Source organism: Phyllopteryx taeniolatus, chromosome 6 (genome assembly GCF_024500385.1).
Source record: "Phyllopteryx taeniolatus isolate TA_2022b chromosome 6, UOR_Ptae_1.2, whole genome shotgun sequence".
Classification (NCBI taxonomy): Eukaryota; Metazoa; Chordata; class Actinopteri; order Syngnathiformes; family Syngnathidae; genus Phyllopteryx; species Phyllopteryx taeniolatus.
In genome coordinates, this window is record NC_084507.1 from 555,193 (window position 1) to 580,780 (window position 25,588).

The window sequence follows — 25,588 nt, forward strand, 5'->3', positions numbered from 1 at the left end:
TGTAGTGTCCGAGGTTCCTTTAACTTGTAATGTATAAATAGATTACAAAAATGAATAGATCCATAGTTCCACAACGAACACCAGTAGGCTGGGATTCTGCCAGTAACGTGATGTGGTGACGGGGCACCAGCATTTGTGCTGACTCTTGTTTTACTCGAGTTTCCTGTGTCTGGCCTACGTCGTCACAAACGGGGAAAATATTTGCACATGGTGTTATCAACAGGACAGCGGCGAGTCAGGCTGTCTGCACTGTGCTGGATATGCATCTGTCATGGCAACACTGTGGCCTGCCATTCTGGTATGCTGCCTTTTACCCTGGCACGTTGACACAATCGGCTGAAGACACAGGACCTTGTGTTACCATCCCCACTCTGTCCCAAGCTGCCTGCTCAAACAGTGACTTCATAGCAAAGCTAAAAACTCAGTTGTTTGAGAGATTATCAGGAACAGTCTGAATAAATTCCCTTCAACTTTAACATGTTTGACATTCTATTTCTTTTCTTACTTGCTGACCCGCAATGACTTCATTGACTGTGAAAAGCCAAGTGAACACGTGGAATGTATGGATGATCCTTGTTCCTATCATCGTTTCAACCTATTAAACAACAACTCAGGTTGTGTCTATTGATTCATCTTTTTTACATTTGATAACCTAAGGCGTAATAGAATCATTTCAATTCATTGATAGTGATGGGAAGATTACTTTGGAAATGTAGTTGGTTACAATTACAAGTTACCCTGGTGAAAATGTAATTGTAGTGTAACTATTCCAATTACATTCTCAAAGTAATATAACTAATTACACTTGGTTACATTTTTATTATTTAATTGGATGTTTCCTGTAAAAAAAAAAAAGTGGATTAAACAATTTAGACAATATCGCTTCACATGAAAAACCAGGCGGCACGGTGACCGACTGGTTAGAGCGTCTGCATCACAGTTTGGAGGACCGGGGTTCAATCCCCGGCCCCGCCTGTGTGGAGTTTGCATGTTCTCCCCTTGCCTGCGTGGGTTTTCTCCGGGCACTCCGGTTTCCTCCCACACCCCAAAAACATGAACGGTAGGTTAACTAAAACTCTCAATTGACCAACGGTGTGAATGTGAGTGCGAATGGTTGTTTGTTTATATGTGCCCTGTGATTGTCTGCCGGCCAGTTCGGGGTGTACTCCGCCTCTCGCCCGAGGTTAGCTGGGATAGGCTCCAGCATGCCTGCGACCCTTGTGAGGAGAAGGGGAATGGAAGATAAATCAATGAATGAAAAACCAGATAAGTGAATGTTCCATAAAAAAAAAGTTATGTGTTTTTATGTATTCAAAAGTGCAACTATAAGTCTAACCTTTTTCAAAATCTCAGACAAACTAATAGCTTGCACCATGAGGTGGCGATTTGAGGTCATATTTGGAAAAATATGTCATGTCTGAGACTATAGCAGAATGGCATATTACCAGAGAGCGCCAATCACAGGCGTCAGCTTTATAAGAAGGAATTGGTATGAATACAAATCTGACCTTTTGCAGCTATTTTTCAAATGTAACTACAATTCTAAGCAATTGTCATTTAATTACACGTTTTATCCCATTAATGGAATGAATTAAAACTACTTAAATTTTGTAAATAAATTACATAATCTCATTACATGCAATTAATTGCTCCCCAACACTGGTGATAATGTAGTGTTTTTTTTTTTACACTCGTCCTATTGACCCATTGAGAAATTTATTTTTTTAAACATCAGTGACAAGGCTGGCAGTAGTGCGGCAGATTGAAGGACCAAGCAAGACTTGCAAACAACAAACAAGTCGGCTGTTTTCTGTGGGGTGTAAACATAAATCACACTGGCAGTTTAAATCAAGTGGAGGGCTCACACATATGATGAGGCTGCAGGTTGTATCTGGCTATATTTGAGATTATTATTTCAGTTGTTTTGCCTAATCTCTTTTGAGAAATGTCCTAGATTTCGTGCCCAAACTACCTCTAGCATCATAACTATTATTGAGGATAATAATAATAATAATACAGGCGGCGACTGGTTAGCACATCTGCCTCACAGTTCTGAGGACCGGGGTTCAAATCCCGGCCCCGCGTGTGTGGAGTTTGCATGTTCTCCCCGTGCCTGGGGGGGTCTTCTCCGGGTACTCCGGTTTCCTCCCACATCCCAAAAACATGCGTGGTAGGTTGATTGAAGACGCTAAATTGCCCGTAGGTGTGAATGTGAGTGCGAATGCTTATTTGTTTCTGTGTGCCCTGCGATTGGCCAGCGACCAGTTCAGGGTGTACCCCACCTCTCGCCCGACGATAGCTTGGTTAGGCTCCAGCACGCCCGCGGCCCTGGTGAGGATAAGCGGTACAGAAAATAGATGGGTGGATGGATAATACAAAAATTTAAACATTAACCCCTACTGAACACATATTTTCCTGGAGTTTTATATGGAAAAAAAATGCTCTAAGGACCTACATGTGTTCCAGCAGTAATGCACTTTATTGGACAAACCAAGTGCACCACAATTTGGTTCAATGTAGAACTCCTAAAATAACTAAAAATAAGATGAGATCATATCATGCTTGCAAAGCTTAAAAAATGGCAGTGCCAATCATGCTTAATACAGTATATGATTTATTTGATAACGTGGGCCAGAGAACTGGTGCCCTACCAGTGGTGGCGCAAGGGGAGTGCTTGTCTCATGTACAATTTGTTGTTGTTTTTTTTTGGGGGGGGGGGGGGGGGGGGGGGGGGGACGACAACGACACATTGTTTTTTTTTTGTTTGTTTGTTCTTTGTTTCTTTTTTTTAGGATAATAAACCCTTTGAGATGTATCTTGTCATTTTTAAGGGGGTCCCCGAAATAAGTAGTTCTCGTAATTAGTAGTAGAAGTGGGCATACTCTGAAAAATTCATGTTAGAGTTGCTATGGTATGTTCGGCTCTTAGTCTCACAGGTTTTACTTATTGTAATTTTATTATTTTTCAATTTCAATTACCTGATTTTCATTTCTAATGTTCTTTTTTTTTTTTACTTATTAACAAATTAATTGCAGTGTTTTCATGTAGGGGAGGATCGAGGAGGGCAACATCAAAATACCCTAAGGATCAAGAATTGCAGCTCATTTTACACTGTTTAAAAAAAATAAAATAAAAATAAACTAAATAAGCCTCCCGGAACTGAACCAGTTTTGAGAGGTACATTTCGTGAAAATGAACCAGTTCACCCTGCCCACTCTCTCTGTGAGTGTGCGGATTAGTGCATGTGGTGCATACAGCAGGCACATAGCCAAACACAAATTCCCACTGGATTATAAAAAAGTTTAAATAAGCTGTTGCATAGCTACTTCACTCAAATATTTTTGATTGTATATTTCATGTTTTAATGGGTGTCAATTTTAATTGTATTTAATTCAGTGATTCTTCCGCATACCATTCGTGCACCACTCGTGGTACTCGTGCCACACTTTTGAGAATTACTGCTGTATGCGATTTCAATGCCCACCCCCCCAAAAAAATGTTTCTATGTCAAAATGAAATGCACCAAAATATTGATTCAAACAAATCACTTTGTACTGCAAAACATACTGTGGCCGCTTTAATGATCTACACTCCATTATATTGCAAAGGCACGTGAGCCTTTCAAAGCAACTTCCCCGTTGGTGCAACGAACAGTCCAATTTAAAATAAGTCGCCTCTTAACGTGGAATTAAAGGGAAATATGCACTTTACAAACTGCTACCAATATGTAGCGCCATTTCAGTCCCCGCCCTTGGCCCCGTCCCCTCGCATCTCCGCCCCCCCCCCAAAAAAAAACGCTTGTGCAATAATAATTCAAAAATACTAAAACAAAAAACTGAAAAAAAACATAATTCAAATGAGATTATGGTAAACTGCAAATGGTATTAGATGGGGCCAGAGAGGGGTGATTTTTCAAAAGATATGTGTGTGTGTGTGGGGGGGGGGGGGGGGGGGGGTTGAACACGTGGTCTAATCGGTCCTTGATAAATATGATTGAAGTGGCCTCAGAGGTCCGCTGCCTTGGCACGCGTTGGGGACGAGCTGCAGGGCGCAGGTGGGCTGAGGAGGACGTGCGACGCTCGAGGAGGGAAGATCAGCAGCTGTGGTGGGAACACTTCAACGTCTGTGTGGATTTTGGATTGAGGAAATCACAAGATAGCCCGGCTAGTACAATTCGAACGTTTCAAATAGTTGGGATTATTCAAAAAGACAACGTGTGGTTTCTTCTGACTTCGAAGCAGGGGTCGACGTCTCTGCCTCTGGTTTGCGGAGGCTGCGACGATTCCAGCATTGTGATGCGGTGAAAGTGTGCTCGAGTCCTGCGGGTAAACAGCACAGTCCACCAACTATTACTCGGTTGTCCCGTCCCCCCCCCCCCCCCCCCCCAATCCTTGTTTTCAGCGAAGACTTACTTTTGAGCAGTTGAATGGCAGCCATCACAACTCGACTGCACTTTTACGCACACTCGATGTGCCATCTTGCTCACTTCGGTCACGGATTCAACGGTTTCTTCCAAAAGCATTGAATGAATTCTCCAGCCGCCTCCTATTTATGAAACGCATTGAAAATATCGGAGGGGTCGTTGACTCGCGCGCGTATGAATGCGCTCAGAATCTTGCCATTTTTGTCCCTGTAATGTGTATTGGTGGTGACTTCGAAGTCACCATAGTGAATGCCGTTTTTGATTAGTGTTGTTCCGGCCCGAGTGGGACAAGATGAACCTGTGCTTTGTCAGCCTTCTCCTCGCTTTGGATTTTGTCACTGTTGCGCTCAGTTTGTCGACATGCAGCGTATTGGACATGGAGCAGTTCAAGAAGAAGCGCATCGAGGCGATCCGAGGGCAGATCCTGAGCAAACTCAAGCTCGCCAATCCGCCACAGGACTTCCCCGAGCCCGAGGACGGGTCCAGGGACATCGTAGCCATTTACAACAGCACGCGGGACCTCTTGCAGGAGAAGGCCAATGAACGGGCGGCAACGTGCGAGCGACAGCGGAGCGAGGAGGAGTACTACGCCAAGGAGGTGCACAAGATCGAGATGCAGCCCATCTACCCGTCTGAGAGTAAGTGCATGTGTTCTATCGACTGCACAACTGCACAGACCAAAGTATCGACGCGTGCATCTCGATGAGTTCAGTTAGATGACTGGAGAAACCATCTGAGGAAGCATTAGGGCAGGGGGTGTCAAACTAATTTTTGTGGCGGGCCACATCGCAGTTATGATTTCTCTTGGAGGGCCGTTATGGCTGTGAACCCATATGAATGTATGATCGCCTCATATTATGACATATACACACATTGATGGATAACTACTTTTGAAATCAGAAGCCATCGACTACAGTATTATTGAAATTATTTTAGAAAGAGGATCGGTAACGAACAGAATGCTTGCAGTAACTCATTAATTTTAAAGGTGAAGACAATTTGCAATTTTGGTATTTATGCAAGGATACATGAAGTGGATGCACGTGATTTGGTTTCGCGACGTGGCAGGGCCGAATGTAGCCCCCGGGCCACCAGTTTGACGCCGGTGCATTAGTGGAATGTGGTAGAACTCGGCTTGCCCACAGAGTCCTGACCTCAACCCCGTCAAACAGCTTCGATGATGGGATGAACGAGAGCAGGAAGCTTCCGGATGGTGAAATGTCCAACTCCTTTTGTCAGAATCATCTTTATCATCTTTATCTGCCAAGTATGTCCAAAAAACACACAAGGAATTTGTCTCCGGTAATTGGTAATCCCATTAATAACCCCAACATGTGTGTTTACGTGAATTTTGGTGGCTTTTTAAAAAGGATCAATTAACGGTAAAGACATGGCCCGCACAATTTCCTTTTGAAAATCAATGAATGAGGAGTATTTGAATTATTGGCAGTTGCTTTCCATCAAAAGCTCATCAACTTTTTCTCAGAAAAAAATATTCCAAAATTATATTTTTTAAACTTTTAATGCCAAAAATGTCTTCACTGTAAGGCTTCCGAAATGAAGTTTTGTGGTTTGCAACATGTTTTCTGAAGATGTAATTACATTTTTGCAGTCCTACCTTGTCACTGAAGTTGTCTTTACCGCTAATGGCACTGAAGAAAGCCTCATTATGTTGTTGCAATACACCAGTGGGACCTGTGAGCGGAAGTGCCAGGGTTGTGGCAGCCATTTTGCGTTCACACAATAGCAGACACCAAAATAAATGGTGTTATTTCTGAGATATGAATGAGTATGAGGTATTGCATGTCTTCACCGTTATTCCGATTATATAAAGACAAGGGTGTAATGGGTTGAATGATTCGGTGGAATCATTTATGCCCTTGCATATGCAGAGCTTGAAGGGCAACACGTAAATTCTGCAACTCGCTCGATTTTTATGAAGCTGTCTTTAAAGTTATGCACTTTTGTCTTTACCGTCATAAAAAAATCATTTCAGTGGGCCACCACAATTTGCTCTGTCAATAAGAATTGCCTTTACTTTGACTGCCTCAAATTTTAAATCCTCAATAACGTTTTGAAAATGGGACTTTAAAAGTGTGGCTGTTTCAGCGTGGGAGACTTTTACCAATATAAAACCGAGGCGGCATAAAAAAATTGCTAAATTATTATTATTTGTTTTTTTTAATTATCCATCCATCCATTTTCTGAGCCGCTTCTCCTCACTAGGGTCGCGGGCGTGCTGGAGCCTATCCCAGCTGTCATCGGGCAGGAGGCGGGGTACACCCTGAACTGGTTGCCAGCCAATCGCAGGGCACATAGAAAACAACAACCATTCGCACTCACAGTCATGCCTACGGGCAATTTAGAGTCTCCAATTAATGCATGTTTTTTTTGGGATGTGGGAGGAAACCGGAGTGCCCGGAGAAAACCCACGCAGGCACGGGGAGAACATGCAAACTCCACACAGGCGGGGCCGGGGATTGAACCCCGCACCTCAGAACTGTGAGGCTGACGCTCTAACCAGTCGGCCACCGTGCCGCTTTTTTAATTATTATTATTATTTTTTTTTTTTACCATCTTCACTGTGATGATATGAAAATGACCCATAAACTGAGCAGCAGACTGTATTGTTCCTCTTATATGTACTATGTTGTGCAGTCATTAACAGTGTCAGAAACCTTTTAAATGTTTTTTGGAGCCACATTTAAAGCATTCAATTTCACCGCTGCGGCTATGGTATAATGGCAGCATTACTGTCAAGACCGTGTCTGTAAGTTGTCAGGAAGCCTTAAAACAAAAACAAAAACAAAAAACATTGGGCTGTAACCCCAACCCACACACGTACACACGCACGCACAACATGGGCCATTGTGGTGACTACCTCCCATTAATCAATCTTCAGTTGAGATAGTTATTTCTCTGCCAACTACAAGATTCAAATAAAAAAGCCCATTGTCATTTTTTGTAGTTCTACCAAAAAACTTTTCCATCATTAATTAAAAAAAAAAAAAAAAACGATACCCGATCACCTATCCGATCACAAGATGGAGGAACGTGTCTATTTAAATGACCTGTTCATTTACTGTATATACTTGTGTACTTAATTGCTCAAATAATTATATTTTCAATAAATAATGTATCTTTGTTCCTCTATTTATGCCAGTGAGGCATAATGACAGTAATTCATGTATCCACTTTTTGTGACATTTTTGTTTGTTGGCGTGCCGTGAGAGTTTTCAATTGTAAAATATGTTCCTTGGCTCCATAAATGTCGGAAATCACTGCTCTAGTCAGATCGTGTATTCTAATCAGTCAGGTCAAACCAACATTACATGACAGAAATAATGGGATCTAACTTACTGGAATTAAATTGCTTTATTTTTAATTAAATTACTTCACCCACACCGAAACTTTAGAGCATGAGTCGACAGAACGGCGGCATGTTTACGTCCAACCGTTCGTGCTACCAGTAGCTTGCTAGGCTACATAACATTTTATTGCCTGCTTGTGAGCCGTATTGTATTAAAACTATGTGAACATACCTCAAGCAAGGCTTAAACGAACGTCCTCTCCTGTCCTGAGCACCGGTGAGCACCAACACACGTTTTTCCCCATTTTGTCCTCATAATACAGTCGGCGCGATTCACTGTGGTTGTTGTCGCCACGGTAACGCGTGTATCCGGTCACATTTGAGTTGACAAGATAAAGCCCAATGATCGTAAAAAACGGGATGCAATGGTATCGGAATACAAGATTTTATTTCAGTAGTCTGACATCGTGCAATCGTGAAAGAGCAAATTTGTCTTGTAGTCTGATCCGGCATTATGTGTCGTCTTTGCACACCGCCAACATCTTTTATTTTTTTTTAAATAACTTTATTGGCCGTCAGATATTTCCAATAGTCCGTCAAAAGACACGCGACAAGGCTAAAAATAAACTAGCTTTTGGATTCAAATATAATGTGCACGATGGCGACGCGCAGTAAATGTGCGGCATTGATCGGATCGGCGAATTATGACATTTAAGCCAATCAGCCGATCAGCATAAAATGCTAATTATCGGCCGATACCGATCAGCCCGATAAAATTGGTGTAAAGTCTACTTTTCACACAGGAAATATAATCTCTTTCAGGGTCAACCTATCCCAATCATGAAATCATAATTAACTGTTCTAGCAATGTTCAAGCATTTTTCCTTCTCATCGGTCATACAAGTGTAAAAACATGAGTTAAAACTGCTAATAGTAGAACAAAAAAATCAAAAGTAAAGTGTCAATGTGTATGGCAACATTGCATTCTTCTTTGAATGTACGTCCGATTATATCATACGTTTGGTACATATTCGCTCACTTTTCTTCTCCTAACAACTCTTGTTGAGGCTTATCCATCTTATGGAATAAGCCACAAAAAAACAAAAAAAAACCAGTTAATCCTTTGATACTTGCTGAACTGAGGTTGCGTGAGGTACGCTGAGGTCACAGATCATATGCTGGTGTGTCACATGACACCATGCTTGATTAGTATTTGAAAGGTTTTGTGATACATGCTGCATACAATAAAGTGTTAAATGCCTACGCTCAGTGACAAGATTTGGGTTTTGCATGTGAAGAGTAAATTCATACTACAACCCCAATTCCAATGAAGTTGGGACGTTGTGTTAAACATAAATAAAAACAGAATACAACAATTTGCAAATCATGTTCAACCTATATTTAATTGAATACACGACAAAGAGAAGATATTTAATGTTCAAACTGATCAACTTTATTGTTTTTAGCAAATAATCATTAACTTAGAATTTTATGGCTGCAACATGTTCCAAAAAAGCTGGGAGAGGGTCATGTTTACTACTGTGTTACATCACCTTTTCTTTTAACAACATTCAATAAACGTTTGGGAACTGAGGACACTAATTGTTGAAGCTTTGTAGGTGGAATTCTTTCCCATTCTTGCTTGATGTACAGCTTCAGCTGTTCAACAGTCCGGGGTCACCGTTGTCGTATTTTACGCTTCATAATGCGCCACACATTTTCAATGGGAGACAGGTCTGTACTGCAAGCAGGCCAGTCTAGTACCCGCATTCTTTTACTATGAAGCCACACTGTTGTAACACGAACAGAATGTGGTTTGGCATTGTCTTGCTGAAATAAGATGTTGCTTGGATGGCAACATATGTTTCTCCAAAACCTGTATGTACCTTTCAGCATTAATGGTGCCTTCAAAGATGTGTAAGTTACCCATGCTATTGGCACTAACCCAGCCCCATACCATCACAGATGCTGGCTTTTGAACTTTGTGTCCATAACAGTCCGGATGGTTCTTTTCCTCTTTGGCCCGGAGGACATGATGCCCAGTTTCCCAAAACAATTTGAAATGTGGACTCGTCGGACCACAGAACACTTTTCCACTTAGCATCCATCAGTCCATCTTAGATGAGCTCGGGCCCAGAGAAGCCGGCGGCGTTTCTGGGTGTTGTTGATAAATGGCTTTTGCTTTCCATAGTAGAGTTTCAAGTTGCACTTACGGATGTAGCGTTTTCTGAAGTGCTCCTGAGCCCATGTGGTGATATCCTTTTCACAATGATGTTGATTTTTGATGCAGTGCCGTCTGAGGGATCAAAGGTCACGGGCATTCAATGTTGGTGTTTGGCCTTGCTGCTTACATGCAGTTATTTCTCCAGATTCTCTGAACTTTTTGATGATATTATGGACGGTAGATGATGAAATCCCTAAATTCCTTGCAATTGTACATTGAGGAACATTGTCCTTAAACTGTTGGACTATTTTCTCACGCACTTGTTCACAAAGAGGTAAACCTCGCCCCATCTTTGCTTGTGAATGACTGAGCAGAGCTCTTCTCTAGTGACATAGATAAGCTCGAAAAATTCAAATGACCTGATTTCAGGCCTCTCGGCGAACAAACGTATGGTACTCAGGAATGCTTGGACAATTTTAATTAATATTTCACGTTTACTGAGGCAATATTACATCCCAAATCCTCGAAAAATTTGGTTTGGTAAAATAGTGCACCTTTAATTTTACAATGGCATTTGGAGCCCTTAACTAAAACTACAGAGCTGTCCTCTCTCCCATGAAATGTCAAGAAAATAAATCTTCAAACACATTTCACATTTACAATCACCTTTTGGAACTCTTCATTTCTTTCTGTTCACCTGTCAAACACACAAAAAAATGTTTAAACAGGATATAGTCCAATTTCTTTCCCAAGACTTTCAAACTTTTGTTTAGTCAGTGGCTTGGGTCAATATATCTGCTTTCTTGTCGTTTGTTGGACAATATTGCAGTTTTGTCCATTCTATACACATTCATTAATGTCGTGGTATCAAATGTCTGTGTGATTGTACTCGACTGGCTCATGGGATTCTTTCCAACTGCGATGGCTCCTTGGTTGTCTTCCAAGATCATTGTCAACGTAGCCTTCATTCCAAGATCACTCAATAATCGTCTCATCCCAATACCTTCTTGAGCAGTGTGACTGAGAACGATGTACTCTGCTTCTGCTGTTGAGAGTGCAACTGTTGGATATTTCTTACTGGGCCAGCTTACTGCCCCTCCACTTAGAAAAAATGTTGCCTGTTGTTGAGCAGCGATCATCCTGATCACCAGCCTTGTCAGCATTTGATAATCCAATCAAAGCTTCCGAGTGTGACTGCTTCAACTTGGTTGAAGATAAAACCTGCAGATCCATCCATCCATCCATTGTTAACACCACTTATCCTGGTTAGGGTCGCAGGTGCTGGGGCCTATCCCAGCTGACTTTGTGCGAAAGGCGGACTACACCCTGAACTGGTCGCGTGTCAGTCACAGGGCACATATAGACACGGACAACCATTTGCATTCACATTCACACTGTCACTGAGTGGGAACTGAGCCCACGCTGCCTGCACCAAACTCAGGCGAGTGTACCACTACCATTATACAAAAATACCATTTTGACAGGCATGTGTCAGAATCGTTATTATTTGGGGTGTGTTTATATAGCATAATATTTAAGAATGTTAAAACTGATATGGTTTGTTTTTGTCTGCATACTTAATTTCTTTAAAAGAAAGCAAACTATTGATTTTGCACTTTTCTAAAAAGATGAGATCAGTGCCAAAATATTCATTTTTGCTTATGTAGTTGTTTTTCATACTAATTTTCTAAGGTGCTCTGGAGAGCCCTTTGAATATATAAGCATGTGTATTTGTAGCAATATTCTTTACACAGAGTATGTTTTCACAGGCTTTATTTGAATGATACATGTTCTTTACTATTCTTCACTTTTGCAAAAGTGGGTTGCAACTTAGTGACAATAAGAAAATGCAAGTCCAAGGGTGACCAGAGTTGTGAACCAATGACTTGGATGATGATCAGATCACATTTTATGGACAATTTATGCTGAAAACCAGGTAATTCCAAAGGGTTTATATACTTTGTCTTGCAACTGCATAGAAAATAAAGATGCAATTGTTCACTAACCACAGTGGAAGTGTGAGCACAAGAACTGAAGCAAAAATAAATTAGCAAGACATTCTGAGTGCCCTGAAGTGTCTTTTGCTTTTAATGTTATCCTTAGCTCTTTCTGCTGTGTAAATACCTTCAATCTGAGGCGATCGGGCCTGGATCCAAGTGCAGTCAGGAAAGCATTAACAGGTATAAATAATACCGAGGGGAGGGAGGGAGCCAAAATGGATCGCCATTCATGTGAACTGGTGACACTGGCCAGGTCTTCACATCCAGAGACAGATGCTTAATGTAGAAAGATTGTGTAGCTACTCCTTCAATTCTGCTATTTGGTCTCCTTCATTTGATACATGTTTCTAGTATTGTGAAAAGGAATATCACATGCTCACAGAGGCATCCACCATATTCGGTTGGCTGCCAGATAGTCTTCAGAGGCCTTGATGTTTGTCTTAACAGCTTTTCAGGACTGTTGGATAAAGACGCTGTGCTCAGGGTAGTCTGAGGTGCTGTCTCACACATCACAATCTCATATTCAAACCGAACAGGCTGTGTGTATAAGTCCTGCCCGCCACTCTGTACTGCAACTTGCTTCATGAAAAAAATTTAAAAAATCACCCCCACAAATACATATACGTAAAGTTTCTAACTGTCTGTTAGCCAAGAGCCCAAGGTCTTCATGGTAACCGATATTGCCCAAGGTCTGTGATACAGAAATCACAACCAAAAGGGGAATTCCAACAATTTTACACTCAAATGTCAGCTAACTTGTCAGTGGGAATTGTTCCAGTTACACAAGGTCCATGTGGCTCTGGAGCTGCTTTGTTAACTGTGACAAAATAAACACTATGATGTCACAGTGATGTCACTGCTTTGGTTTTCTAAAAAAAGAAAAAAAAACAAGAATGATGTTTGGGGAGAAAATGCAGTCTCTCATAGTTTGTTCAAGTCTTACTCTTAACTATTGGTTTCATAATAGTAAATGGTGATTGTAGTCTTTTCTCAGCCTTTCTCATTAAAGTAGGAAACGATAAGAGTGAGTCCTCCAACTTTATACACACAAAAAAACATAATTGCTTTGGCATTAAATGCAAAAACCAAACATCGTGTCCCTGCTCTCAAGCTGTTTTTGTTTTGAGATTTAACGTGCCGCCCGTTCTGCTTTTTCTTCCGACTTAAGCTCTTATATTGTTTCTATGAAAATTTGCTACTGGTATTCACTGTCATTAATCCTTGTAAATTGTTAGAAAGCTCCCCACATCTTTTGTGGAAGTTCGTTAAATTTGATTTGTGTACACGCAGTGTTGTACCTGAACGTATTCAATGAACGAAGGTTTGGGCGAACATACACTGAACTTAGTTAATTTCTGCCTGATGAATGTTATTGTGAACGAGAGGTGGATAGAGTAGCCAAATATTGTCCTCAAGTAAGAGTACTGTTACTTTAGAATAATATTACTCAAGTAAGAGTAAAATCTGGCGGCACGCTGGATGACTGGTTAGCACGTCTGCCTCACAGTTCTGAGGACCTGGGTTCAAATCCGGCCTCGCCTGTGTGGAGTTTGTATGTTCTCCCCGTGCATGGGTTTTCTCTGGGTAATCCGATTTCCTCCCAATGCAGCCCTAAGGGTGGCACAAGCCAGTGCAAACTGTAGGCCGTTCCCAAGCCCAGATAAATGCAGAGGGGTGCGTCAGGAAGGGCATCCGGCTTAAAACTTTGCCAAACAAATATGAGCGTTCATCCAAAGAATTCCATACCGGATCGGTCGTGGCCCGGGTTAACAACGTCTGCCACCGGCGGCGTCAGCCTGCAGGGTGCCGGTGGAAATTCAGTTACTGTGGGTCGAAGACGAAGGAGAGGTGGAAAGCGGGTTCTTAGGTAGAAAGAAAAGAGGTAAGCACAGAGCCTAGAATAAAATGTGGGGACTTGAAGTGTTGGGACTATGAAAAATATGATAAATTTCGGGAGTTGGTTGACATGATGATTAGGAGAAAGGTTGATATATTGTGTGTCCAGGAGACCAGGTGGGAAGGCAGTAAGGCTAGAAGTTTAGGGGCAGGGTTTAAATTATTTTACCATGGTGTAGATGGGAAGAGAAATAGAGTATGGGTTATTTTAAAGTTAAGAGTTAGCTAAGAATGTCTTGGAGGTGAAAAGATTATCAGATCGAGTGATGAGGCTGAAACTTGAAATTGAGGTTGCTATGAATAATGTGATTAGTGGCTATGCCCCACAGGTAGGATATGACCAAGAGGTGAAAGAGAAATTCTGGAAGGAGCTAGACGAAGTAGTTCTGAGCATCCCAGACAGAGAGAGAGTCGTGATTGGTGCAGATTGTAATGTTGGTGAAGGAAATAGGGGTGATGAAGAAGTGATGGGTAAGTACAGCATCCAGGAAACGAACTTGGAGGGACAGATGGGGGTAGACTTTGCAAAAAGGATGGAAATGGCTGTCGTGAACACTTTCTTCCAGAAGAGGCAGGAGCATAGGGTGACCTACAAGAGCAGAGGTAGAAGCATGCAGGTGGATTACATCTTGTGCAGATGATATATTCTGAAGGAGGTTACCGACTGTAAGGTAGTGTTAGGGGAGAATGTGGCTAGACAGCATAGGATGGTGGTGTGTAAGATGACTCTGGTGGTGGGGAGGAAGATTAAGAAGGCAGAGCAGAGAACCATGTGGTGGAAGCTGAGAAAGGAAAAGTGTTGTGCGGCTTTTCGGGAAGAGCTGAGACAGGCTCTCGGTGGAAAGGAGGGAGCTTCCAGAAGACTGGACCACTACCGCCAAGGTGATCAGAGAGACAAGCAAGAGAGTACTCAATATATCTTCTGGCAGGAAAGGAGAGAAGGAGACTTGGTGGTGAAACCTCACAGTACAGGAAATCATACAAGGAAGGCGTGCTGGAGCCTATCCCAGCTGTTATCGGGCAGGAGGCAGGGTACACCCTGAACTGGTTGCCAGCCAATCGCAGGGCACATAGGAACAAACAACCATTCGCACTCACAGTCATGCCTACGGGCAATTTAGAGTCTCCAATTCATGCATGTTTTTGGGATGTGGGAGGAAACCGGAGTACCCGGAGAAAACCCACGCAGGCACGGGGAGAACATGCAAACTCCACACAGGTGGGGCCGGGGATTGAACCCGGGTCCTCAGAACTGTGAGGCTGACGCTCTAACCAGTCGCCCACCGTGCCGCTATATAAGAACACAATTTGACATTTGTAACGTTATTTGTGATCAAATATCTAGACTGTCTAACTATAGTTCTGCTGTGGTTTGCACCTCTATTCCCCTTGTCCATTCTGTCCCTCTGTCTGTCCCCTAAACTTCTTTTCTGTCCAGCTGCATTTTCAGGAAACATCAGAGTAATTTCAAAAAGTGAAAAAATAAGCAGAGGGAGTATTGCAAACTCCCCTGTTGCACAGCAAAACGGTTCCAGCACAAAATACATCCACCATTCTGCATGGCCATGCAGCTGAACAGGAAAGGTTAAAAAAAAAAAAACAATATACAATATATGGGTGAAGTGACACTATACCATAGTTAAATACAAAACAATTTTGACTGTCAAACTGCATGGCAAAAAGTGGCTGTGCAAATGTTTCACGTGACCAAGAAATTTATGTTTTTTGTGCTATTTTGTGTAATGGCATTGGTAAGGAAGTAAGGAAGCAAATAAAATAACATCAAAAAGTAACACAGATTTCTTTAATTAGTTTTTCGCCCAGTGAAGTGGTTAGTGCCTCACAGTTTTTCATATAAAACACACCAAATCATTATTTATAATAGCTTAAACATTGTATCGTGCAGCAGTAAATAACGCTCACACTGTTGTAATAGTCCTGGCTGGTTGACACAGTGTCTTTCTGTCAGTGTGAAGGTAAGTGGACAAAAAGGCTATTTGTTAAGGCCTGTGTGTCCTCCAGTGTGCTACATGTCCCTTGGGTGCTATTTAGTTCCATAGACACTGAAGTCCATTATAAAGGTTTTCGTGGCAACCCCCAAAAAGAGAGCCAGAAAGCTGGTAGGGAAAAGCCTTTAAGGACCTGGCACTGATGCAATCTGGTCCTGCACCCTTGCTTTGGTGCGTTTTCTCCAGTTGCCTTCTCAACCTGGTCAACTCTCTGTCATGTGAGGAGTTGGGACATCCTCATCGGTGTCACTTGTTGATGGTGTGAAGTGTGGTGGTTGTTGTGGAGGCTGTGGCGAAGGTCAACTCAATTTAACTCAACTTTATTTGTAGAGCACTAGGAAAAGGCCAATTTATATTTGCTTCTCCTCATCGGTGTCTCTCATTTCTTGCTCCAGTGTGGTGAATTCTCCGTCCGTTCTCCTATTCACATTCAGTGGTCGCACATTGTATGTTCGTTTGACTTTTTCTTTATCTTAAGCCAAATACAAGAGACACAGGAGCTCTGTTTCTTTTCGCTTTCGCAGGGTCGCCCCTATGATTAAATGCACATGCATAGGACGGGGATGTGTGGATCAATGCTCATGTGTAGAATGCGTCCGTACGTGAATCCTGAAATGTAGTATGAATGGAATCGCGTGCAAGTCTGCGATTTGGGGTCACGCAATTAGGATATTATAAATTGGCCTTAAGGTGGAGAAGGGGTACAGACTAGCGATGAACCTGCTGCTGTCGATGCTCAAAAGGGCTTGGTAATGGTTTGGGTACTGTGTTGCATTATGGGATGTGGTGGCTATGTTTCAGCGCGTAAACAGGCTTTGCATTTGCTTTTTGGTCACATATTGAAAGATATGCTCAAATGGAAGAAAGGGAGGGAAATTACCTGAGAAAAAAATGTATCACAAAGCCAAATACCTGGCAAAAATAAGCATAAATGTTTTGGATCTGTACAAAATTCCAAATAAAGAGTGAAACAGCGATCCAAACTTATTATCTCCACTTTTGTGGATAACTTCACTTACCTTGTGTGTCATGTGGGTTCGTGCAGGACCTTCACATGATGAAACTGGCAAACAATGCCAACACCTGTCATTCAGACTAATGTTCCTAAACCTAGTAGCATGTGTGTTTGCTTTTTAACCGTCTGTTTTAAAAGTCCAGTTAAGAGAGAGGACACAGTGCAGGAAAGAGACAGACAAAGCTCTTGAGGAGGCTGTGAGATACAAGCAGTATGTGAGACAGAAAGAGTAGGCGCATCCACAAGCACTGGACCATCAGGTTTGTGAGCTTGAAGGGAAAAAAAACCCAAAAAACACTTGCCTGCTTAATGTGTCTGTTACTTCTTATTTTAATGATATTATGATTAACATTCAATTAAAGTTTATTAACAGGGACGATAAACATTGCCTTTAAAAAAAAAGGTCAAATGTGATCCATAAAGACATCTAGCTTCAGCTAATTTGCAGTCATAGTCTACAGTCAGACATTAGAATACAATGAAAATACTGAAAGGAAAAATAAGATTAATACAATTAATTAATAGCATTCAAAAGTAAATACAGTAAAGCAATTTAGACAACACTGTATGTATGTCTCAATTTTTAACTATAGACAAAAAGCAAGAGAAGAACATTTCAGCATTGCGGTATTTAAATACCATTTCGCAGACTTTGACTAGACTCGCATCTCCGAGAGTAACACTTATCAAGAAACCAAAGAAAAAAAAGTTTAATAATAATACTTCATCTTCAGCATGGGGCACCGTTGCACCAATCCAACGTGATCACTCGTGTCATATGACTCTAATTCACCATTGAGACGGCACAATGCAGTCACATGACCGCACACAAAGCCTTCGCGGGTCAATCAAAATGACTCATTTTGGGGAAAAAAAAAAAAAAAAGGTGCCTGAATGTTAACTTTACTGACTCCAAAAACCGATGCAGTGTAGTCTTCGGAAAAGAACACCTTCGGTAAGTTGCAGATGTTTGTATTGTTGTTTTGGTAGGGCATCTGCCAACATTAGCCCCATTTTATGGTCATAAGTCACTGTAAAACATGCCTCTTGGAGAAACATGCCATACTGTATTTTTAATCAATCTTTCTCTCTCTCTCTCTCTCTCTCTCTCTCTCTCTCTCTCTCTCTCTCTCTCTCGTGCGCACCCATATACACACACAAACACAAACATATACACACTTTTTTTTGTTTTTTTGTCCTCTTCGGCTGTTAGGTCAAGCAGAATGGAGAATCTGTTTCCCTTTTATGCCGGAAAAATTTTACTGTGTCACAGTGGAGTTTTTAAGCTGCCGCTGTGGTTTCTTCATATTATTATTGATATTTATTGAGAATCAGAGTCGATCAGTCAAACAAAGACAAAAGACAAAGCACTAATTGTAAACAAGATGAAAAAAGTAAATCATTACATGTCTAGAACAATGACACATTAGATATGAGTGTTGTATGGGGCAGTAGTGCTACACTGTGTGAGGGAAGGACAGGACAAGATAGGACAGGACAAGGACAGGAGAAGAAGCATGCAGGACAAGGGTCGTGAACCCGGCTGTACAACTGAAGTGTCGTGGGATTGACTATGTAAATTATAAAAGTCTATGAGGTGAGTGTGAGTGAGGAAATACCCAAGCAATTCGCATATTCATGAGTTATTTGTCACAATAAGTGAGTGAGCCCAGCGAAAAGGTCCTGGGGTGTGTGCCTGCAGACACATGCAAGTGAATTGACACTGTTTCGCATGCACAATGACTGACAGAACTGTCCCATAATTGTTGTGCCTGGATCGTGGAGGCTGAGGACCCTACCAAATCAATCGAGAGGCGGGATCAGGCTAAGGAGTCCACCCAAGAGCAGCCCGGCGGACGGGACACGTCCCACACCGAAGGACCAAGGGCGGTCCGCCTGCCCCACCGAGGCGTCCCGACAACCGGCCACCCAGGCAGGCAGGGCGCCCGGACCAGGAAACAGCACTGACATGCTGAAACCCGGTCCGATACCATACCAGTTCCCCAGGAACCCCTGGATATGTATGTGTGCCCAGATGTGCCTCGTGAGAAAAATATATACAGTGAGTGGTGTGAGTGTGTGCTCGGTGATTGATTAAGAGGCATGGCTTCTGCAGGTCGGGCCCATCAGGCAGGAGACGAAGAGGGCCGCCCCACCCAGCCACATACACACACTATCAATGTCTGTTCAGCAAACAGATTCTTCATTCAGTCATTTAAAAGCGAATAAAGCAAATAATGTTTCTATGGGGAGTCACTGATGGTGTAGTGGTACACTCGCCTGACTTTGGTGCAGGCACCGTGGGTTCAGTTCCCACTCAGTGACGGTGTGAATGTGAGTGCGAATGGTTGTCCGTGTCTATATGTGCCCTGCGACTGACTGGCGACCAGTTCAGGGTGTAGTCCGCCTTTTGCCCGAAGTCAGCTGGGATAGGCTCCAGCGTCCCGTGACCCTAACCAGGATAAGCGGTGTTGAAAATGGATGGAAATTCATGTTTCTGTGGGGCCCAATGCATGTGTTGTCGGTTTCTGGTCACTTTAAAATTTTTAATAGTGGCAGGTGTGTGTGAACTCCCAGATATTGTAAATTTTTATTTTGTTTGACATTCATGCTCTGATTAAAAAAAACAAAAAAAACAAAAACTGAAGTTACTCACCAGTCACTCTTTACTTGATTTGTTTTTTCACTGAGTATTTTCTTACTCTTACTCAAGTAAATATTTGGAGGACTATGTTTTACTTTTATATCCATCCCTCCATTTTCTGAGCCGCTTCTCCTCACTAGGGTCGCGGGCGTGCTGGAGCCTATCCCAGCTGTCATCGGGCAGGAGGCGGGGTACACCCTGAACTGGTTGCCAGCCAATCGCAGGACACATAGAAACAAACAACCATTCGCGCTCACAGTCATGCCTACGGGCAATTTAGAGTCTCCAATTAATGCATGTTTTTGCGATGTTGGAGGAAACCGGAGTGCCCGGAGAAAACCCACACAGCTACGGGGTGAACATGCAAACTCCACACAGGCGGGGCCGGGGATTGAACCTGGGTCCTCAGAACTGTGAGGCTGATGCTCTAACCAGTCGCCCACCGTATATATATATAGTTATATTATTCTAAAAGTAACAGTACTTTTGAGTACAATATTTGGCTACTCAACCCACCTCTATTTTAACTAACGTTAGCTTGAAGCATGCAATCAACTCGACTGACATAAATGCCTGGTCTGGCAGGCTGCTATTAGAATTCATAAAGTTAGCCAATAACATTTCTTGACCAGAAAGCTTACCTAGGAAAATACCATATTTTACACGGTAATCGTTTCTTGCTAGTTCTGACGTCGTCTGGACACCGGTAATTTCGAGCTTGAAAATGTTGAATTGGCTGATCACATTTTTACATACTTTATGCACAGAAAATTTATGGATAACTAGTTTTGAAATCAGACGTCAAGGATAATATTCTTCGTCAACTATTCTTCAAGTTACTGTAAAAAGGGTTTTGGCAACAAATAAATGCTTTTAATATCTGTGTTTATTTATTACATATGCCAATTTGAAATTTTGTTAGAGATTTGAACAAGAATCATGGAAGTTGACAGACATGATTCGCTTTCGCTGGTCACATAAAATGATGTGGTGGGCCGGATCTGGCTCCCGGGCCTTGAGTTTGCCACCTGTGCAAAATAAAGGATTCTGTGGTGTAAACATGTCATTTTACTGCCAGTGACGGCAGAGTTTCGCGCGAGCATTGTTGCTTTGAGTCGTTAATAAAAACTTGCATTGTGAAATTCCACTTGCCGTCTGTTGAACCCTTGATGCAAAATATAGAAGAACAGACAAGAATGGTAGATTATGTGTGTTATAGTACTGTTAGACAGCACTTCAGAAAGTACAACCCCCAATTCCAATGAAGTTGGGACGTTGTGTTAAACATAAATAAAAACAGTATACAATGATTTGCAAATCATGTTCAATCTATATTTAATTGAATAAACTACAAAGACAAGATATTTAATGTTCAAACTGATAAACTTGATTGTTTTTAGCAAATAATCATTAACTTAGAATTTTATGGCTGCAACACGTTCCAAAAAAGCTGGGACAGGGTCATGTTTACCACTGTGTTACATCACCTTTTCTTTTAACAACATTCAATAAACGTTTGGGAACTGAGGACACTAATTGTTGAAGCTTTGTAGGTGGAATTCTTTCCCATTCTTGCTTGATGTACAGATTCAGCTGTTCAACAGTCCGGGGTCTCCGTTGTTATTTTACAGGTCTGGACTGCAGGCAGGCCAGTCTCGTACCCGCACTCTTTTACTACGAAGCCACGCTGTTGTAACACGTGCAGAATGTGGTTTGGCATTGTCTTGCTGAAATAAGCAGGGGCGTCCATGAAAAAGACGTTGCTTGGATGGCAGCATATGTTTCTCCAAAACCTGTATGTACCTTTCAGCATTAATGGTGCCTTCACAGATGTGTAAGTTACCCATGCCATTGGCACTAACACAGCCCCATACCATCACAGATGCTGGCTTTTGAACATTGCGTCCATAACACTCCGGACGGTTCCTTTCCTCTTTGGCCCGGAGGACACGACGTCCACAATTTCCCAAAACAATTTTAAATGTGGACTCGTCGGACCACAGAACACTTTTCCACTTTGCATGAGTCTATCTTTGATGAGCTCGGGCCCAGATTAGCCGGCGGCGTTTCTGGGTGTTGTTGATGAAAGGCTTTTGCTTTGCATAGTAGAGTGCCCAAGTGTTCCTGAGCCCATGTGGTGATATCCTTTTCACATTGATGTCGGTTTTTGATGCAGTGTCGCCTGAGGGATCAAAGGTCACGGGCATTCAATGTTGGTTTTCGTCCTTGCCGCTTACATGCAGTGATTTCTCCAGATTCTCTGAACCTTTTGATGATATTATAGACCGTAGATGACGAAATCCCTAAATTCCTTGCAATTGTACGTTGAGGAACATTGTCCTTAAACTGTTCGACAAATTTTCTCACACACTTGTTCACAAAGAGGTAAACCTCACCCCATCTTTGCTTGTGAATGACTGAGCAATTCAGGGAAGCTCCTTTTATACCCAATCATGGCACCCACCTGTTCCCAATTAGCCTGTTCACCTGTGGGATGTTCCAAACAGGTGTTTGATGAGCATTCCTCAACGTTCTCAGTCTTTTTTTCCACCTGTCACAGCTTTTTTGGAATGTGTTGCAGCCATAAAGTTAATGATTATTTGCTAAAAACAATAAAGTTTATCAGTTCGAACATTAAATGTCTTTGTAGTGTATTCAATTAAATATAAGTTGACCATGATTTGCAAATCATTGTATTCTGTTTTTATTTATGTTTAACACAACATCCCAACTTCATTGGAATTGGGTTTGTATATTTCAGGAGTATATTTCTGTGGGACACTGATAAAAACAGATTGGTCCTTATAGGCCAACAGTCAGCTCATGGCTGAACTGACTGTCTCCCTTCAAAACCACATTTTCCACAGTTACGTAGTAACGATATGAAGTGTCTGATTTATTATTTTGTGTGCTTTGGAAGTGCCGTGGAAATGCACTTAAATGACAGTGCACACTTCATCAGTGCTTCAGTTACTGAGACAGTTTGCCCACAACAGTAAATCGTCTTTCAGAAAAAGAAAAAAAAACTGGGACAACATTCAGTCAAAAGAAACTGTAAGACATAGTGACCGTAGTGGGCCAAAGCCTTACTGCTTATTTACAAAGCAAATGTGGACCACATGTTGCTGTGTGCTATTATTTAATGAGCTGGATTCAAAAGCAGTAATTAGCTCCCCATTAGCTCTTAATTCACTACATTGGAAACGGTTTAAACAGCTTTAATGTGCATCATTTGTGTTGGCTAAATAATTCATAAACATAATTGTGATTCAGTCTGTAGCATGAAAAACTGCATACAACTTGGAAATATTCTTCGACATTACTAACCTTACAACCCCTGAGAGCTTGTCAAATATCATCATTCAACCATCATTAAAGTTCTTTGGGGTTTATTGTTTTCTATAAGGTTGCTTTTATTAGTCTTAAAATGTTTAAAGAGGTTGTTATTTGCAGCCAACTGAGCTCTGAAATAGAAAATATACATACTGATCTTTATCATGGGTTGGATTCCCTTTGAATTCAATCATGCAGAATCCCTGAACGCACCAGGAAGGTGTCTTGGAGGCATCAATAGATGCTCACAAGTTTTGCCCAGGCAATGTTCCAGACATCCATGCGATATAGCAGAGGCATGTCAACCAGGATAGCCCCACAACATCCAGAGTCTTTATGAACTCGCCCTGGAGCTTTTTAACCACCTCGTTGACTTCAACCCCGGAGATAAGAGACCCCACCTCAGAGTCCCCAGACTCTACTTCCTCATAAGATTGTGTGCTGGTGGAATTGTCTTTGAAGGTCTTCAAAATATTTGGCCCACTGACTCACAACATTCTGAGTTGAGGTTAGTAGTGCCTCATTCCTACTACACATAGTGTTGATGGTCCACTGCTTCCCCTTCCTGAGATGCCAGATGGTGGACCAGAATTTCCTCGAAGCTGTCCGGACGTCGATCTCCATGGCCTGACCGAACTGCTCCCACGCCTGAGTTTTTGCCTCAGCGACCACCAATGCTGCGTTCTGCTTGGCTAGCCAGTACCCATCAGCTGCCATCAGTCCCACTGGCCAAAAAGGCCCGTTAGAACTCTTTCCTCAGCTTCACGGCATCCCTCACCGCTGGTGTCCATCAACTGATATGCACTCAGTTTGACATAGCTCCAAAAGCATATCGCTAGCCAGGGCGTCCGTACCAAAGCCTGAGCTGGACTGTTTTTTACAGAGTAGCTGTGTGACTAGAGGAGAGCGCTGTCCTTTTCCTATCGTGTGGGAGTATGCTACAGAGGCATACTGGATACAATGACATGAACCATTACACCCTATGTTCCTGACAGATGCCTGTGAAAATAATCGTATTTTACTACAACCCCAATTCCAATGACGTTGGGACATTGTGTTAAACATAAACAAAAACAGAATACAATGATTTGCAAATCATCTTCAACGTATATTTAATTGAATACACGACAAAGACAATACATTTAATGTTCAAACTGACAAACTTTATTGTTTTTAGCAAATAATCATTAACTTAGAATTTTATGGCTGTAACACGTTCCAAAAAAAATTTGGGACAGGTAGCAAAGCAAAGACTGAGAAAGTTGAAGAATGCTCAACAAACACCTGTTTGGAACACCCCACAGGTGAACAGGCTAATTGGGAACAGGTGGGTGTGCCATGATTGGGTATAAAAGGAACTTCCCTGAATTGCTCAGTCATTCACAAGCAAAGATGGGGCGAGGTTCACCTCTTTGTGAACAAGTGCGTGAGAAAATAGTCGAACAGTTTAAGCACAATGTTCCTCAACGTACAATTGCAAGGAATTTAGGGATTTCATCATCTACGGTCCATAATATCATCAAAAGTTTCAGAGAATCTGGAGAAATCACTGCATGTAAGCGGCAAGGCCGAAAACCAACATTGAATGCCCGTGACCTTCGATCCCTCAGGCGGCACTGCATCAAAAATCAACATCAATGTGTAAAGGATATCACCACATGGCCTCAGGAACACTTCAGAACACCAATGTCACTAAATACAGTTTGGCGCTAAATCCCTAAGTGCAACTTGAAACTCTACTATGCAAAACAAAAGCCATTTATCAACAACACAGAAACGCCGCCGGCTTCTCTGGGCCCGCGCTCATCTAAGATGGACCAATGCAAAGTGGAAAAGTGTTCTGTGGTCCGACGAGTCCACATTTCAAATTGTTTTTGGAAATTGTGGACGACGTGTCCTCCAGGCCAAAGAGGAAAAGAACCATCTGGACTGTTATGGACGCAAAGTTCAAAAGCCAGCATCTGTGATGGTATGGGGCTGTGTTAGTGCCAATGGCATGGGTAACTTACACATCTGTGAAGGCACCATTAATTCTGAAAGGTACATACAGGTTTTGGAGAAACATATGCTGCCATCCAAGCAACGTCTTTTTCATGGACGCCCCTGCTTATTTCAGCAAGACAAGGCCAAACCACATTCTGCACGTGTTACAACAGCATGGCTATGTAGTAAAAGAGTGCGGGTACTAGACTGGCCTCCCTGCAGTACAGACCTGTCTCCCATTGAAAATGTGTGGCGCATTATGAAGCATAAAATACGACAACGGAGACCCTGGACTGTTGAACAGCTGAAGCTGTACATCAAGGAAGAATGGGAAAGAATTCCACCTACAAAGCTTCAACAATTAGTGTCCTCAGTTCCCAAACGTTTATTGAATGTCGTTAAGAGAAAAGGTGATGTAACACAGTGGTAAACATGACCCTGTCGCAGCTTTTTTGGAACGTGTTGCAGCCATAAAATTCTAAGTTAATGATTATTTGCTAAAAACAATAAAGTTTATCAGTTTGAACATTAAATAGCTTGTCTTTGTAGTGTATTCAATTAAATATAGGTTGAACATGATTTGCAAATAATTGTATTCTGTTTTCATTTATGTTTAACACAACGTCCCAACTTCATTGGAATTTGGGTTGTAATTTAAAAAAAGTCTACACAGCCATGTTAAATAAAATTTAAATCTTTTAGAGTGGGGAAGTAATAACAAACAACTGACATGTGAATGCATAAGTGGGCAGATCCCCTTACAACTGGGGATATGGATGTGTTCGGAGTTAACCAATCACGTTAAATGTGA

The 25,588-nt window shown here is 42.0% G+C and overlaps 1 protein-coding gene and 1 long non-coding RNA gene across 2 annotated transcripts in view; one reads left to right on the forward strand and one right to left on the reverse strand.

Annotated features, from left to right (window-relative positions):
- Positions 1–2,736: 2,736 nt before the first annotated feature.
- On the reverse strand, positions 2,737–4,543 carry LOC133479549 (uncharacterized). The gene is made up of 3 exons (XR_009788992.1): positions 4,413–4,543; positions 4,232–4,319; positions 2,737–4,123 (listed from the first exon to the last, which is right to left on the reverse strand). It is a non-coding gene; the product is annotated as an uncharacterized LOC133479549 (long non-coding RNA).
- Positions 4,544–4,702: 159 nt separating this feature from the next.
- tgfb2 (transforming growth factor, beta 2) overlaps positions 4,703–25,588 on the forward strand; it is a 72,383-nt gene continuing 51,497 nt past the window's right edge. The window contains exon 1 of the mRNA XM_061776694.1: positions 4,703–5,061. Coding sequence (XP_061632678.1) covers positions 4,716–5,061 — 346 coding nt within the window. The 5' untranslated portion in view covers positions 4,703–4,715. The remainder of the gene's footprint in view (positions 5,062–25,588) is intronic.